The 12,876-nt window shown below is 33.9% G+C and overlaps 1 protein-coding gene across 1 annotated transcript; it reads left to right on the top strand.

Moving 5' to 3' along the window:
- The first annotated feature begins 371 nt into the window (after positions 1 to 371).
- Positions 372 to 12,835, top strand: LOC106058294 (uncharacterized). The gene is made up of 3 exons (XM_056004378.1): positions 372 to 496; positions 3,361 to 3,513; positions 6,179 to 12,835. The coding sequence occupies exons 2-3, from the start codon at positions 3,383 to 3,385 to the stop codon at positions 7,338 to 7,340; spliced, it is 1,293 nt and encodes a 430-aa protein (XP_055860353.1). The 5' UTR covers positions 372 to 496; positions 3,361 to 3,382; the 3' UTR covers positions 7,341 to 12,835.
- The last annotated feature ends 41 nt before the right edge of the window (positions 12,836 to 12,876 follow it).

The raw sequence follows: 12,876 nt of genomic DNA, 5'->3' as shown, positions 1-12,876 counted from the left end.
CTTGTCCACAGAAACAGTTTACCTTTACATCATCTGCCCCATAGACTGCAAGGTCTGAAAGGGAAACTTTATTTTTTTTTAAATAATAAATACATTGTAAAGATCATTTCCATTTCTGCTTTTTCCCAGCTAGGCCAAGAAACAATTGTTTAATACATTAGATCTAGAATCTAGATCTATAGACTCAACATCTAATTATTTCATAAAGGCCATGAAAGCGCTAACAAATAAATGAATTAGAGATAGAATTGTTAACTGAATATTCTTATTAATAGACTGAATATTTTAGATGTTAGCAAGCTCAAAAAGGCTGTTGTACAGAGCAAGTGCAATTAAAGAAAAAAAAAACGGAAATTTCCAAAAGAGTTTCCGTTATTACCTGGAAAAATAATGAAAGACAATTCAAGCCAACAAATCTTTGAATCAACCGGTGGACACATTCATTTCCTTAATGTTTTAGATAAAAATTGTAAAGTATTGTGTTTTATAATATGAGGTAAATTGTAATGATAAATATAAACGTTTGTTTAAACTAATACTTCTGATATAACCAAATTAAACATGTTACTCTTACTTCGAACATATATATAAAGCATCATTTAAATGTTCGCATCTCAAAATGACAATGTAGATTAACTATATCAGATTAAATCATATATCGAAAATGTATTGTACACCATCATCAATAACCTAGATCGATACCAGGTTTTAAAGTAGGTAGAATAACGGCTATCAGTAGTCAGTTTTATTTCCATATGTGTGCAATGCTATATTTTCCTATAGGTAATATAAGTTTTGCCTTGGGACCACTCTTGCTAGAAGAAATAGTTCCAGGAATATTTTCTAATATTTTGAAGAAAGGGCAAAATATGTTAATTACAAGGGTCCTGAGATCTCTAATATCCGTCCATGAGTGCTTATATTTCAACTAGATAAATCTATATTACAAAGATTCCCAGAGATATCTAATATCCGTCCCTGAGTGCTTATATATCAACTAGATAAATCTATATTACAAGGGTCCCAGAGATCTCTAATATCCGTCCCTGAGTGCTATTATTTCAACTAGATAAATCTATATTACAAGGATTCCCAGAGATCTCTAATATCCGTCCCTGAGTGCTTATATTTCAACTAGATAAATCTATATTACAAGGATTCCCAGAGATCTCTAATATCCGTCCCTGAGTGCTTATATTTCAACTAGATAAATCTATATTACAAGGGTCCAGAGATCTCTAATATCCGTCCCTGAGTGCTTATATTTCAACTAGATAAATCTATATTACAAGGGTCCCAGAGATCTCTAATATCCGTCCCTGAGTGCTTATATATCAACTAGATAAATCTATATTACAAGGGTCCAGAGATCTCTAATATCCGTCCCTGAGTGCTTATATTTCAACTAGATAAATCTATATTACAAGGGTCCCAGAGATCTCTAATATCCGTCCCTGAGTGCTTATATTTCAACTAGATAAATCTATATTACAAGGGTCCAGAGATCTCTAATATCCGTCCCTGAGTGCTTATATTTCAACTAGATAAATCTATATTACAAGGGTCCCAGAGATCTCTAATATCCGTCCCTGAGTGCTATTATTTCAACTAGATAAATCTATATTACAAGGGTCCAGAGATCTCTAATATCCGTCCCTGAGTGCTTATATTTCAACTAGATAAATCTAATATTACAAGGGTCTTCAAAACTCAAATATCGGGCCTTGTTTTGATTGTGCATGAACTAGATAAATCTAGTATTAATGCTTCAAGAAATGTGCACATCTGAAGTTACAAAAGATATTTTAGAGCGTATTGTGTTTTACTGGGATAGACATTTTAATATTGAAAACAAGGTTACAAATACACTTTGTGTGGAAACACAAATTCAAGATCGGCCCCCGAAGTGAATCACCTAGGCAGGTAAAAGCAGGTTTTTAAATATTTTCAGAAAGAACATCAGAATGAAATTCTAACAAATGACAGAGAAAAATGAAGAAGAAAGGTTGACAGATCTTGTGTGGTGCCCCAGCGGTCCAGTAGACAAAAAGATAGTTGAAAGTGAATGTGAAGTTAGATGTGAACCTGGCCTAACTGATGTCTTAGAATGATTATCTAATTGATCTAATTGTTTTGTAAAGGGTCATTCTCTTATTCAAATCCTCAAGACTAAAACATTTTCAGTAAAAAAAAAATTAAAAAAATCATTAGTTAATTTAGTGTTTTATTGCTTTGGTGAAGAGCTGCAGTTCACACGATAATATGAAAAACTACTTATTAACTGTTTTTTAATTTGTTTTTCCACTTATATGTATACTAAATAGATTTTTTCTCTTTAAAAAAAGAAGGCAATTGTTTTGTAAATGTAGTAGTTAGTATGACAGAACTTACAATCTTAGCAATACAACTGTTAAAAAAAAATCTAAAACCTTTTGCCTAAATGTGTTAAAAATATGGCAAATGGCTATTTCCCTTACTAAAAAGCCTCCCGTCTTTGTTACTATTAATAGTGAATAGTTGTAAAAATGGTGCATTTATAGAGAAAAACTGCTTACATAAACTTTTTTAAAAATCAGATTTTTCGCTTTCAGAAAAGAAAAAAGTAGCATGTTGCTTCAGAACTTTAAATGATCGAAATATTATGATGTCGGTTTTTCACTATTCTTTCTAGTTTACGAGATCTAAACGGGAAGGACGGACGGACGGACAGACAGACCACACAAAACAAATAACGTATTTTCCCCTTTCGGGGGCTAGTAAAAATATATTTAAAATGTATTAATGTCTGTTATAAAAACATATAACAAAAAATAGTTTAAAGTAGCCACACTCCATGTAAAACTATAAAAAAAAATCACTTAATAGGTCTAATCATGTAGTTATATCGCCTAAGCAGGCCTTTCTTTATTGCTCAGAAGATCAGATTTGTAGGTCGAGTGAGAGAGCGGGGATGTAAAGAAAAAAAAGGAAAAAAAGAGAGACATCAATATACTTTACACGTGCTTTTCTTTTTATATGTACACTTAATCTGATGGTATATACAAGAATTTAATGAAAAAATATCAGTCATAGGATTAAAAAAAACAACAACTAGATCTTCGTTAACAAAGAAGAAACTAAGAAGAAGAAAGAACGAAGAAGAAGAAGAAAGAACGAAGAAGAAGAAGAAAGAAAGAAGAAGAAGAAGAAAGAACGAAGAAGAAGAAGAAAGAAAGAAGAAGAAGAAGAAAGAACGAAGAAGAACTAAATCTTGCCAAAAGGCGTTTCCTAAGGTTTACAAGCCCAAAATCCAGTAGATGCATTTTTATAAACAAAATAAAGATACTAAATGAATTCATTTCTTTTTGTTTTTTTCTGCAGGGGATACAATTTTCTTTGAGGGATGGCACTTACTGCATTGTGCGCTGTTGTCATTCTGTTTGCCTCTATATCCACGTCCACAGGTGAATGTGAAGTCTTTTGTTTTGGAGCAGAATTCTGTCGTCAAAATATTTGTTATCAGTGTCCTAAAGGGTTAGTATCTATTACCAAGCTTTTATTAACTCACTTCATCTGTCTGTCTGTCTGTCTGTCTGGTATTTATATAACATGAAGTGTGTCTAGATGTTATGCAGAAATATATTTCAATTTCAATGTGGTGGTGAGGACTGTCAAGCATACATTCTCTCCACAAAAGAAAAAACAACAACAAAAAATACCTTGAAGTTAAATAAAAAATACTTTTCTAAATAGGTACCTTGCTAATAATTGTAAGAATGATCTATCATAATCAATCATAACTGCACACAATTCTCTCCTGGTTTTCACATATTACGCGACAGCTGAAGTGAGATCGAAGTTTGAGCCTCTCGAGGAAGTATTTTGTATTCTTAAAATAAACCACCGCCACGGCAGCATGTGACGCCCATGAGAAACGACGTAGTGGATGGGTCAATGCTTAGACAGCCTTTCTTCCTTCGTTAGTACTTCAGAAGCCTACTGGATTCAATTCCTCTGTTCGTCAATCCATTCCCTATTGTGGACGTGTCCACGAGTGTGTCACGTTGAGTGCGGTAGAGTCAAAGGCAAAACACACAAAAGACGTTGATATAGATTTGTTCATATGTTTGTATGTTCAAGCTATACAGAAAGGAGACAACATTTCATCCATCGGGTATGGGTAAACATTTCGTACGGTAGAAAATTTGGATTGTTCATAGCTTCTTATAATCATGCCGATAATATTAAAACCTTTCTTTTAAATCACATTTTTGTACCAAACAGCTAATTCATGGGTTAAGTTCATGTACTTTAAATGTTTTGTTTTTTATTTTTGTTTCTGTTATATTGCACAAGTAAAATCATTTTAGGCTTCTTGGCATTTCAAAGTGACTGGATCACATTAGTAAAGTCGTTTTATATTTGTTTTATAGGTTCATACTTCACATTGCTTTTAATATGATTATTAGTTAAAATTTTAAGACAATAAAAAATTATTTTTAACTTTCATCTTATCTTATCTTATCTTATCTAATTTTTTTGTACAATTCATTATTAAATACGTTTTAATTCTTTTAGTTACAGGATCACATTAGTAAAGTCGTTTTAAATTTGTTTTAAAGTTTCATACTCGACATTTCTTTTAATATTATTAATAGTTAAAATTATTTTTAACTTTCATCTTGTCTTATCTTATCTTATCTAATTTTTGTACAATTCATTATTAAATACGTTTTTATACTTTTTGTTACAATACTTCTAATCAAGTCAGGACTTGACATAGAAACTTCAGAAACCTGCACGGAACAAGCCTGAAAGCTGATCTCAAAAATGTCTAAAACGATTTTCGAAGAAATTTAACGGTCCATGTATATCGCTGAGAAAGAAATTACTAGCTTCTTAGCCACATAGGGGAAAAACTAGTTTGACCTTTATAATTTTTCAAAGAAAAAAAAATTTAGCTTAAGTACTACATTTATCGCGTTCTTCAAAAGACTATCGTAATCGGGATTTTCCGGATGTAAAGCTTTATTGATTCAAGAGTTGAATAAATTAATGTTTAGGAAAATTGTGCGCATCGCTTTCTAGATTTAAAGGCCAACATTTAGAATTGTTCAATAATGATTGTAATTAAATACGACGTAGTCAGCCGTAGTGTACTCACATTACACGATAACTGAGTTAATTTAAAGTGCTTTAAGTTTATTTGAATATTATTTAAGTTTTACTTTTATTTTTTACATAACTCTAATATATGTAGATTAGAAAAGAAGATTCTTAATCTAGAAGTAGATGTATATCTAGACTAGATCTTAAGAGCTCATAATCAGAAGTCTCAGTCTAGGAATCCCCATATTGATGAAGCTATCAAAAAATAAAACAAAGCATTAGGGTTTATTAAAAGAAATTTCTATAAATCAAATAAAAACATTAAACAAAAATGTTATTTAACCTTGGTTAAGCCAATAATAGAATATGCATCCTCTGTTTGGGATCCTTCAACTCAATAAAACATTAAGAAACTGGAACAGACACAAAATAGAGCAGTGAGATTTATAACAAACGAATATTCACATTTGACTAGAGTAACACCTTTAGTAAAATCACTTAATTTAGAAAGTCTTCAGGACAGAAGACTCAAAAGTAAAGTAGCAATTATACATAAAACACTGAACCATAATCTTCACATACAAAAACAAAATCTAATAAAAATACTCAGAAGAAAAAAAAAGGAAAGGCACACTTCTAATTCCATATGCTAGGACAAATGTGTACAAATACTCCTTCTTCCCTAGTGCTATTAGAGCATAGAATGGATAGCCTGAGTTAGCCAGGAAAACCAGTGACTTGGCAGAATTTAAGTCATTGGTTAATATGTATGACTGAATGCATGACGCGTAGGACGAAATCATCTTCTTTTTTTTTGAAGTAACGTATGTATTATGTAAGATAATATAAGATAGTGTTAGATCTCGATGTCAATATATTTATAGTATCAATATCCCATGCATGCCTTGCCCGCTGGCAGAGTTGGTAACGACTTACGATCACGAACTTGACTGTGTAAACATCAAAGGTTCGATACCCGGTTTGAACCAAACACTTTTTAAAATTAATTTTTATAAAATAAGTTTTAGAATGGAGATATATATATATTTTTTTAATGTATTTTAATTATTTTTTTTTCCCAAATCAATAGAACTTATCAAAATAAAACAGTACACCAAGACCTATCTTGTACACCTTGGACAATAAACAAAGGTCAAGGCTGGACTATAGATCAACAAGGGACAAACAAGAGTGACATCGTGTGGAAATGTGCCAACGGTTTCTCTTTGTTCAACAACACTGACTGCATACCGAACGAGCCAACAGACAGACACGTACTTACGATTGTATTAGCTGTTCTGGTTCCCCTAATTGTCACGGCGTTAATATCCATAACTGTTTATTTTGTGCTGAAACGACAGAAACTCTTGTGTTTTGCTGACTCATCCAAGAAAATAACATATGCAGACCAAACTAAGAGGGCACCAGACGATGCTGTGGAACTTCTACATCCAACAGATAATGGCACCACTCAAAACTCTACAATCAATGCTGCTCAAATGCAAACATTGGCAACAAGCGCTGGACTAAATACATTTGCAGAGTACCATACTAATATATCAGCTCAAATTAACAACAAACCAGCATCTACTAAGATTGTTAGACCGTCTGCTCAGATTTCTCCTATCAGCACCGAAGCACCACGAAGTATAACCGCACAGAATGCAATGTTATTAAAAGTATTACTAAGTAACATACAGAAAATAGTCACCCACGATGAGTTTCAAGAACTGTTTACCATTTATCTCCTTCCTTGCCCTAATGAAATGCACGATCCGGACTTAGTGTCCACTTTTTTACACTGGGCTGAAAAGAATCCGGAACACGACTTTGCGTCTGCTATTCGGGCAGCTCTCGAACATCTCGAGTACCTGTTTCCAGATCAATCCAGTAACAGCTCTTCTGTCGCAGATGCGATGAAGGATCTGAACCAAGCCATACAGAAAAGAACTCTCCTCACACTTAGTTTCAGAAGACTGTGCCTTAGTTTGTGCGAGGATTATTTAGGTAGAGACATTTATAACCTTTTTGTTCATCTGAATATCAGCTCCAAAAACACGCTGGAGAGGGAGCACAATCTCCAGCAGCTTGTTAGGTGGAGTTACAGACAGCCGTGTAGGAAGTCTGAGACTTGGAGCGCACTTACAGAACTGAAGTCTGCGCTGCTTAAGATTAAAAGAAAAGATATAGCAGACACATTTGATAACTTAGCAGAAGACACGAATAAGGTGTTTCTTACAATGTTTCTGTGAGCTGAAAAAGATTCATATTTGTTATTATTTTTATATGTCAATATACCATTAACTTTTTTTACTATTTTTTACTCATTGGTTTTATTTGAGTGTGCATTTACTTTCCATGTATTTACTTACTTTTTTAATGACTTTGTTTTATAAAAGTCTTTTAAAATTAAATAGTGATAAGTAAGGAAAACGTATCTTAAAGTCATATCATAAATGTTTTGTTGCTTTACACTTGCTATATTCAATTCAAAGTTTGTAGTGATGGTTTTATTAAAGTTTAATTGTTCAAATATGTAGTTCAAGAATTTTAGTGTACTCTCTTCAATGCTTTTAACCAATATCAGTAATTGTTAACTTTTGTGTTCTTTACGTCGTAGGTCCACTGGTGTTTATAATCTGAGCAAAACTAAAGTAAAGTAAAGTTTCCATTTCAGACCTTGCGAGCTATGGGGTAGATGATGCTTCTTTGGCCAGCAGTTAACGATCAGGGTGTCACCTGGCCAGTACAGAGACCAACCGCCTTTCTTTTCTCCATCTAAAGTCAGGTATTAATTATCCATGAGATATGGTCCAGAGGTACGACCAATGACAGAAACACAGCTTGAGATCAACACCCAGTAAATTACCATTTGTATAAATAATGCTAAAAATATCAATGTTTTCGATAATGAAGATTAAAAATGAGTGATGTGTTTCACAGGACTACACAAACCCAGTTCCAGCCTGCATATTTGTTTCCGCATCTGATCGACACCATTCGTTATAGAAGGCCTGAACACTGATCTGCAACGTCACAACCTGTGGGCAGTTTAGACCAATAGCTCGTTGCCACAACGTACAGACTTGTGACGTGACAACGAGCAATTGGTCTAAACTGCCCACAGCTTGTGATGTTGCAGCTCAGTCTTCAGGCCTTCTATAATGCTTGGTCTCAATCTGATGCAGTCAAAGCCGTGGTTCGATGGCGGTCTAGTTAATTTTAATGTCGTGTTCTGCGCATGTCTTCCATAAGGCCTTAAATAAGAACTTTTCTTTGGGTCTCAAATGTGTGGCACGCTGTTTTGTGGCAGCTCTCAAACACAAATAAGACGTAAATAAAAACTACGTATGTATTTCTAACAAAAAAATGGCATTATTGTAATCCTCACAACATCTAAAGCAGATAACTTTTAAACAAATAACATCTTTTTTTTGTATACATACAGAATCTAAGAATTTCTGATATATATTAATTTTAAAAGCTTCACGATAATTTTTGTGTACTGTAAAATAAAATGTGAATGAGCTTTTGCTTTAGCGCACGTAAGTTTTATTTAAATAGTTGTTAAAATGATCTTTCAATATTGTGTACTTGACATTGCGTACTTGACATTGTGTACTTGACATTGATTATAGACACTGTGTACTTAACATTATTTACTTGACATTGTGTACTTAACATTGTGTACCTGCCATTGTGTACTTAACATTGTGTACCTGCCATTGTGTACCTGCAATTGTGTACTTGACAATGTGTACCTGTCATTGTGTACTTGACAATGTGTACCTGACATTGTGTACTTGACATTGTGTACCTGACATTGTGTACTTGACAATGTGTACCTGCCATTGTGTACTTGACACTGTGTACCTGCCATTGTGTACTTGACAATGTGTACTTGACAATGTGTACTTGACAATGTGTACTTGACAATGTGTACGTGACATTGTGTACTTGACATTGTGTACTTGACATTGCGTACTTGACATTGTGTACTTGACATTGATATAGACACTGTGTACTTAACATTATTTACTTGACATTGTGTACTTGACATTGTGTACCTGCCATTGTGTACTTAACATTGTGTACCTGCCACTGTGTAATTGACAATGTGTACCTGCCATTGTGTACCTGCAATTGTGTACTTGACAATGTGTACCTGTCATTGTGTACTTGACAATGTGTACTTGACAATGTGTACTTGACAATGTGTACGTGACATTGTGTACTTGACATTGTGTACCTGCCATTGTGTATTTGACATTGTGTACCTGCCATTGTGTACTTGACAATGTGTACTTAACATTGTGTACTTGACATTGTGAACTTGACATTGTGTACTTGACATTGTGAACTTGACATTGTGTACCTGCCATTGTGTACTTGACATTGTGTACCTGCCATTGTGTACTTGACATTGTGTACCTACCATTGTGTACTTGACATTGTGTACTTGACATTGTGTAACTGCCATTGTGTACTTGACATTGTGTACCTACCATTGTGTACTTGACATTGTGTACCTACCATTGTGTACTTGACATTGTGTACTTGACATTGTGAACTTGACATTGTGTATTTGACATTGTGTACTTGACATTGTGTACCTGCCATTGTGTACTTGACATTGTGTACCTACCATTGTGTACTTGACATTGTGTACTTGACATTGTGTAACTGCCATTGTGTACTTGACATTGTGTACCTGCATTGTGTACTTGACATTGTGTACCTACCATTGTGTATTTGACATTGTGTACTTGACATTGTGTACTTGATATTGTGTACTTGACATTGTGTACTTGACATTGTGTACCTGCCATTGTGTACTTGGCATTGTGTACTTGACAATGTGTACTTGACATTTTGTACTTGACATTGTGTACCTGCCATTGTGTACTTAACATTGTGTACTTGACATTGTGTACTTGACATTGTGTACCTACCATTGTGTACTTGACAATTTGTACTTGACAATGTGTACTTGACATTGTGTACCTGCCATTGTGTACTTGACATTGTGTACCTACCATTGTGTACTTGACATTGTGTACTTGACATTGTGTAACTGCCATTGTGTACTTGACATTGTGTACCTGCCATTGTGTACTTGACATTGTGTACCTACCATTGTGTAATTGACATTGTGTACTTGACATTGTGAACTTGACATTGTGTACTTGACATTGTGTACTTGACATTGTGTACCTGCCATTGTGTACTTGACATTGTGTACCTACCATTGTGTACTTGACATTGTGTACTTGACATTGTGTAACTGCCATTGTGTACTTGACATTGTGTACCTGCATTGTGTACTTGACATTGTGTACCTACCATTGTGTATTTGACATTGTGTACTTGACATTGTGTACTTGATATTGTGTACTTGACATTGTGTACTTGACATTGTGTACCTGCCATTGTGTACTTGGCATTGTGTACTTGACAATGTGTACTTGACATTTTGTACTTGACATTGTGTACCTGCAATTGTGTACTTAACATTGTGTACTTGACATTGTGAACTTGACATTGTGTACCTGCCATTGTGTACTTGACAATTTGTACTTGACAATGTGTACTTGACATTGTGTACCTGCCATTGTGTACTTGACATTGTGTACCTACCATTGTGTACTTGACATTGTGTACTTGACATTGTGTAACTGCCATTGTGTACTTGACATTGTGTACCTGCCATTGTGTACTTGACATTGTGTACCTACCATTGTGTACTTGACATTGTGTACTTGACATTGTGAACTTGACATTGTGTACTTGACATTGTGTACTTGACATTGTGTACCTGCCATTGTGTACTTGACATTGTGTACCTACCATTGTGTACTTGACATTGTGTACTTGACATTGTGTAACTGCCATTGTGTACTTGACATTGTGTACCTGCATTGTGTACTTGACATTGTGTACCTACCATTGTGTATTTGACATTGTGTACTTGACATTGTGTACTTGACATTGTGTACTTGACATTGTGTACTTGACATTGTGTACCTGCCATTGTGTACTTGGCATTGTGTACTTGACAATGTGTACTTGACATTTTGTACTTGACATTGTGTACCTGCCATTGTGTACTTAACATTGTGTACTTGACATTGTGAACTTGACATTGTGTACCTGCTATTGTGTACTTGACAATTTGTACTTGACAATGCGTACTTGACATAGTGTACTTTACATTGTGTACTTGACAATGTGTACTTGACATTGTGTACTTGACATTGTGTACTTGACAATGTGTACTTGACATTGTGTACTTGACATTGTGTACTTGACAATGGGAAGTCTATTTAGTTATTGCAAATATGTTCCCAACCCTCCATTTTTTATTGCTCCCTTATCCTTTGATTTAGTTGTCATTATATCGCTCCAAATATCTCCACATCAGGTTTAAAACTTGACCGCTGCCATGCTTTATCTTCCTGTTCGAGGTTTGGACAAGGATGTAGACATTTTCAGCTCTGAAGCGTCATCCGAAACATTTTAAAAAATCAATGTTTTACAAACAGTGAAAATTAGTTTATCTTCTTTCTATACTATAAAGTAGAATGTGAGGTGTATGTATGTTACTTATAGACATGAAAACCGCTTGACCAATCTTCATAAGACTTGGCAGGAATGTTTCTTGGGTACCAACTTAGACCTTAGTGTATGTATTGTAGCCCTAAAACAAACTTAAGACCCTAAAAAAAATAAAGTTGTCCGACTCTATTAAAGCTATAGTATTTTATGGATCTAGGCCATGTCTTCAATGTTGACATGAGAAAAGATTGAAAGGATTTAGACTTAGATATAATTTTAAGAAATACACTTTGCGCAGATAGTTGTTTACTTTGACACATGAAAATACAAAAGAAGATCCTTTGATTTCATTATATAATAAAATTAACTTTCAATTATGTGTTTCAAAAGCATTTTTTACATTAATTAGTTCCTTATATATGTAACTACAGATTTCCTGACGAACATTCTTTCATTAGACAATACCGTAATGAATCGCGTACTAAAAATTAATTCGTTTAATTGTTTACTTTTTAATCCCATCACTAGATCTAAAACTAATTCAACTCTAAGATGATAAAACTTCTCTTGGCACAGATAGTTTTATACTTAAACACATGAACATACTAATTATAGTCCCATTCATTTCATATTTTGATCAAATAAGCATTCAAATTTGGTTTTCTAAAGCATTTTAAGAGACCACATTCGTTTTCAAAAGCTGCGAAGCCGAGTTGAGATAGGCCTAGATCTATATTCAGTCATGAATCGCGTACTAAAAATTATTTCGTTTAATTGTTCACTTTATAATCCCATTCATTTAACAAAGCTATCGCTCTTTTCGTTTTTAATAGATATGAATGTATCGACTTCGGGTAAACCCATTTTCGCAAAACTAATTTTATTTTCGTAGCGAAAGAGAAATAACGTGAAAGGATCATTAGCTAAGTTTAACATACATCTAAATCCAATCCACTACATTAGTAAACACAAACTTAGACCCGCAGGCCGCGGGTAATGCCAGGCTAGTTACTATATAATGTTGACAATATTTATAATCCACCATGAATGTCTTTTTGTTTTATAATTGTGCATTGTACATAACATTACAATTTATAAGACTGTTTTATTCCATTTAAAAATGTTCAAATTACTGTTGTGTACAATTAAATGTCTTTCCACAATTCTTAATTCCTTGTAAGAAATTGATATTATATTTTCAAAGGGAGGTAAATGGTATAAATTGAGGGTAAA

Source organism: Biomphalaria glabrata, chromosome 11 (genome assembly GCF_947242115.1).
Source record: "Biomphalaria glabrata chromosome 11, xgBioGlab47.1, whole genome shotgun sequence".
NCBI lineage: Eukaryota > Metazoa > Mollusca > Gastropoda > Planorbidae > Biomphalaria > Biomphalaria glabrata.
This window is presented reverse-complemented; position numbering and strand designations above follow the sequence as displayed.

Bases quoted from the DNA above. Each gene is read 5' to 3' on its own strand.
- LOC106058294 (XM_056004378.1), top strand. From the start codon at position 3,383: ATGGCACTTACTGCATTGTGCGCTGTTGTCATTCTGTTTGCCTCTATA. The intron at 3,514-6,178 runs GTTAGTATCTAT...CCAAATCAATAG, and splicing joins TGTTATCAGTGTCCTAAAGG to AACTTATCAAAATAAAACAG.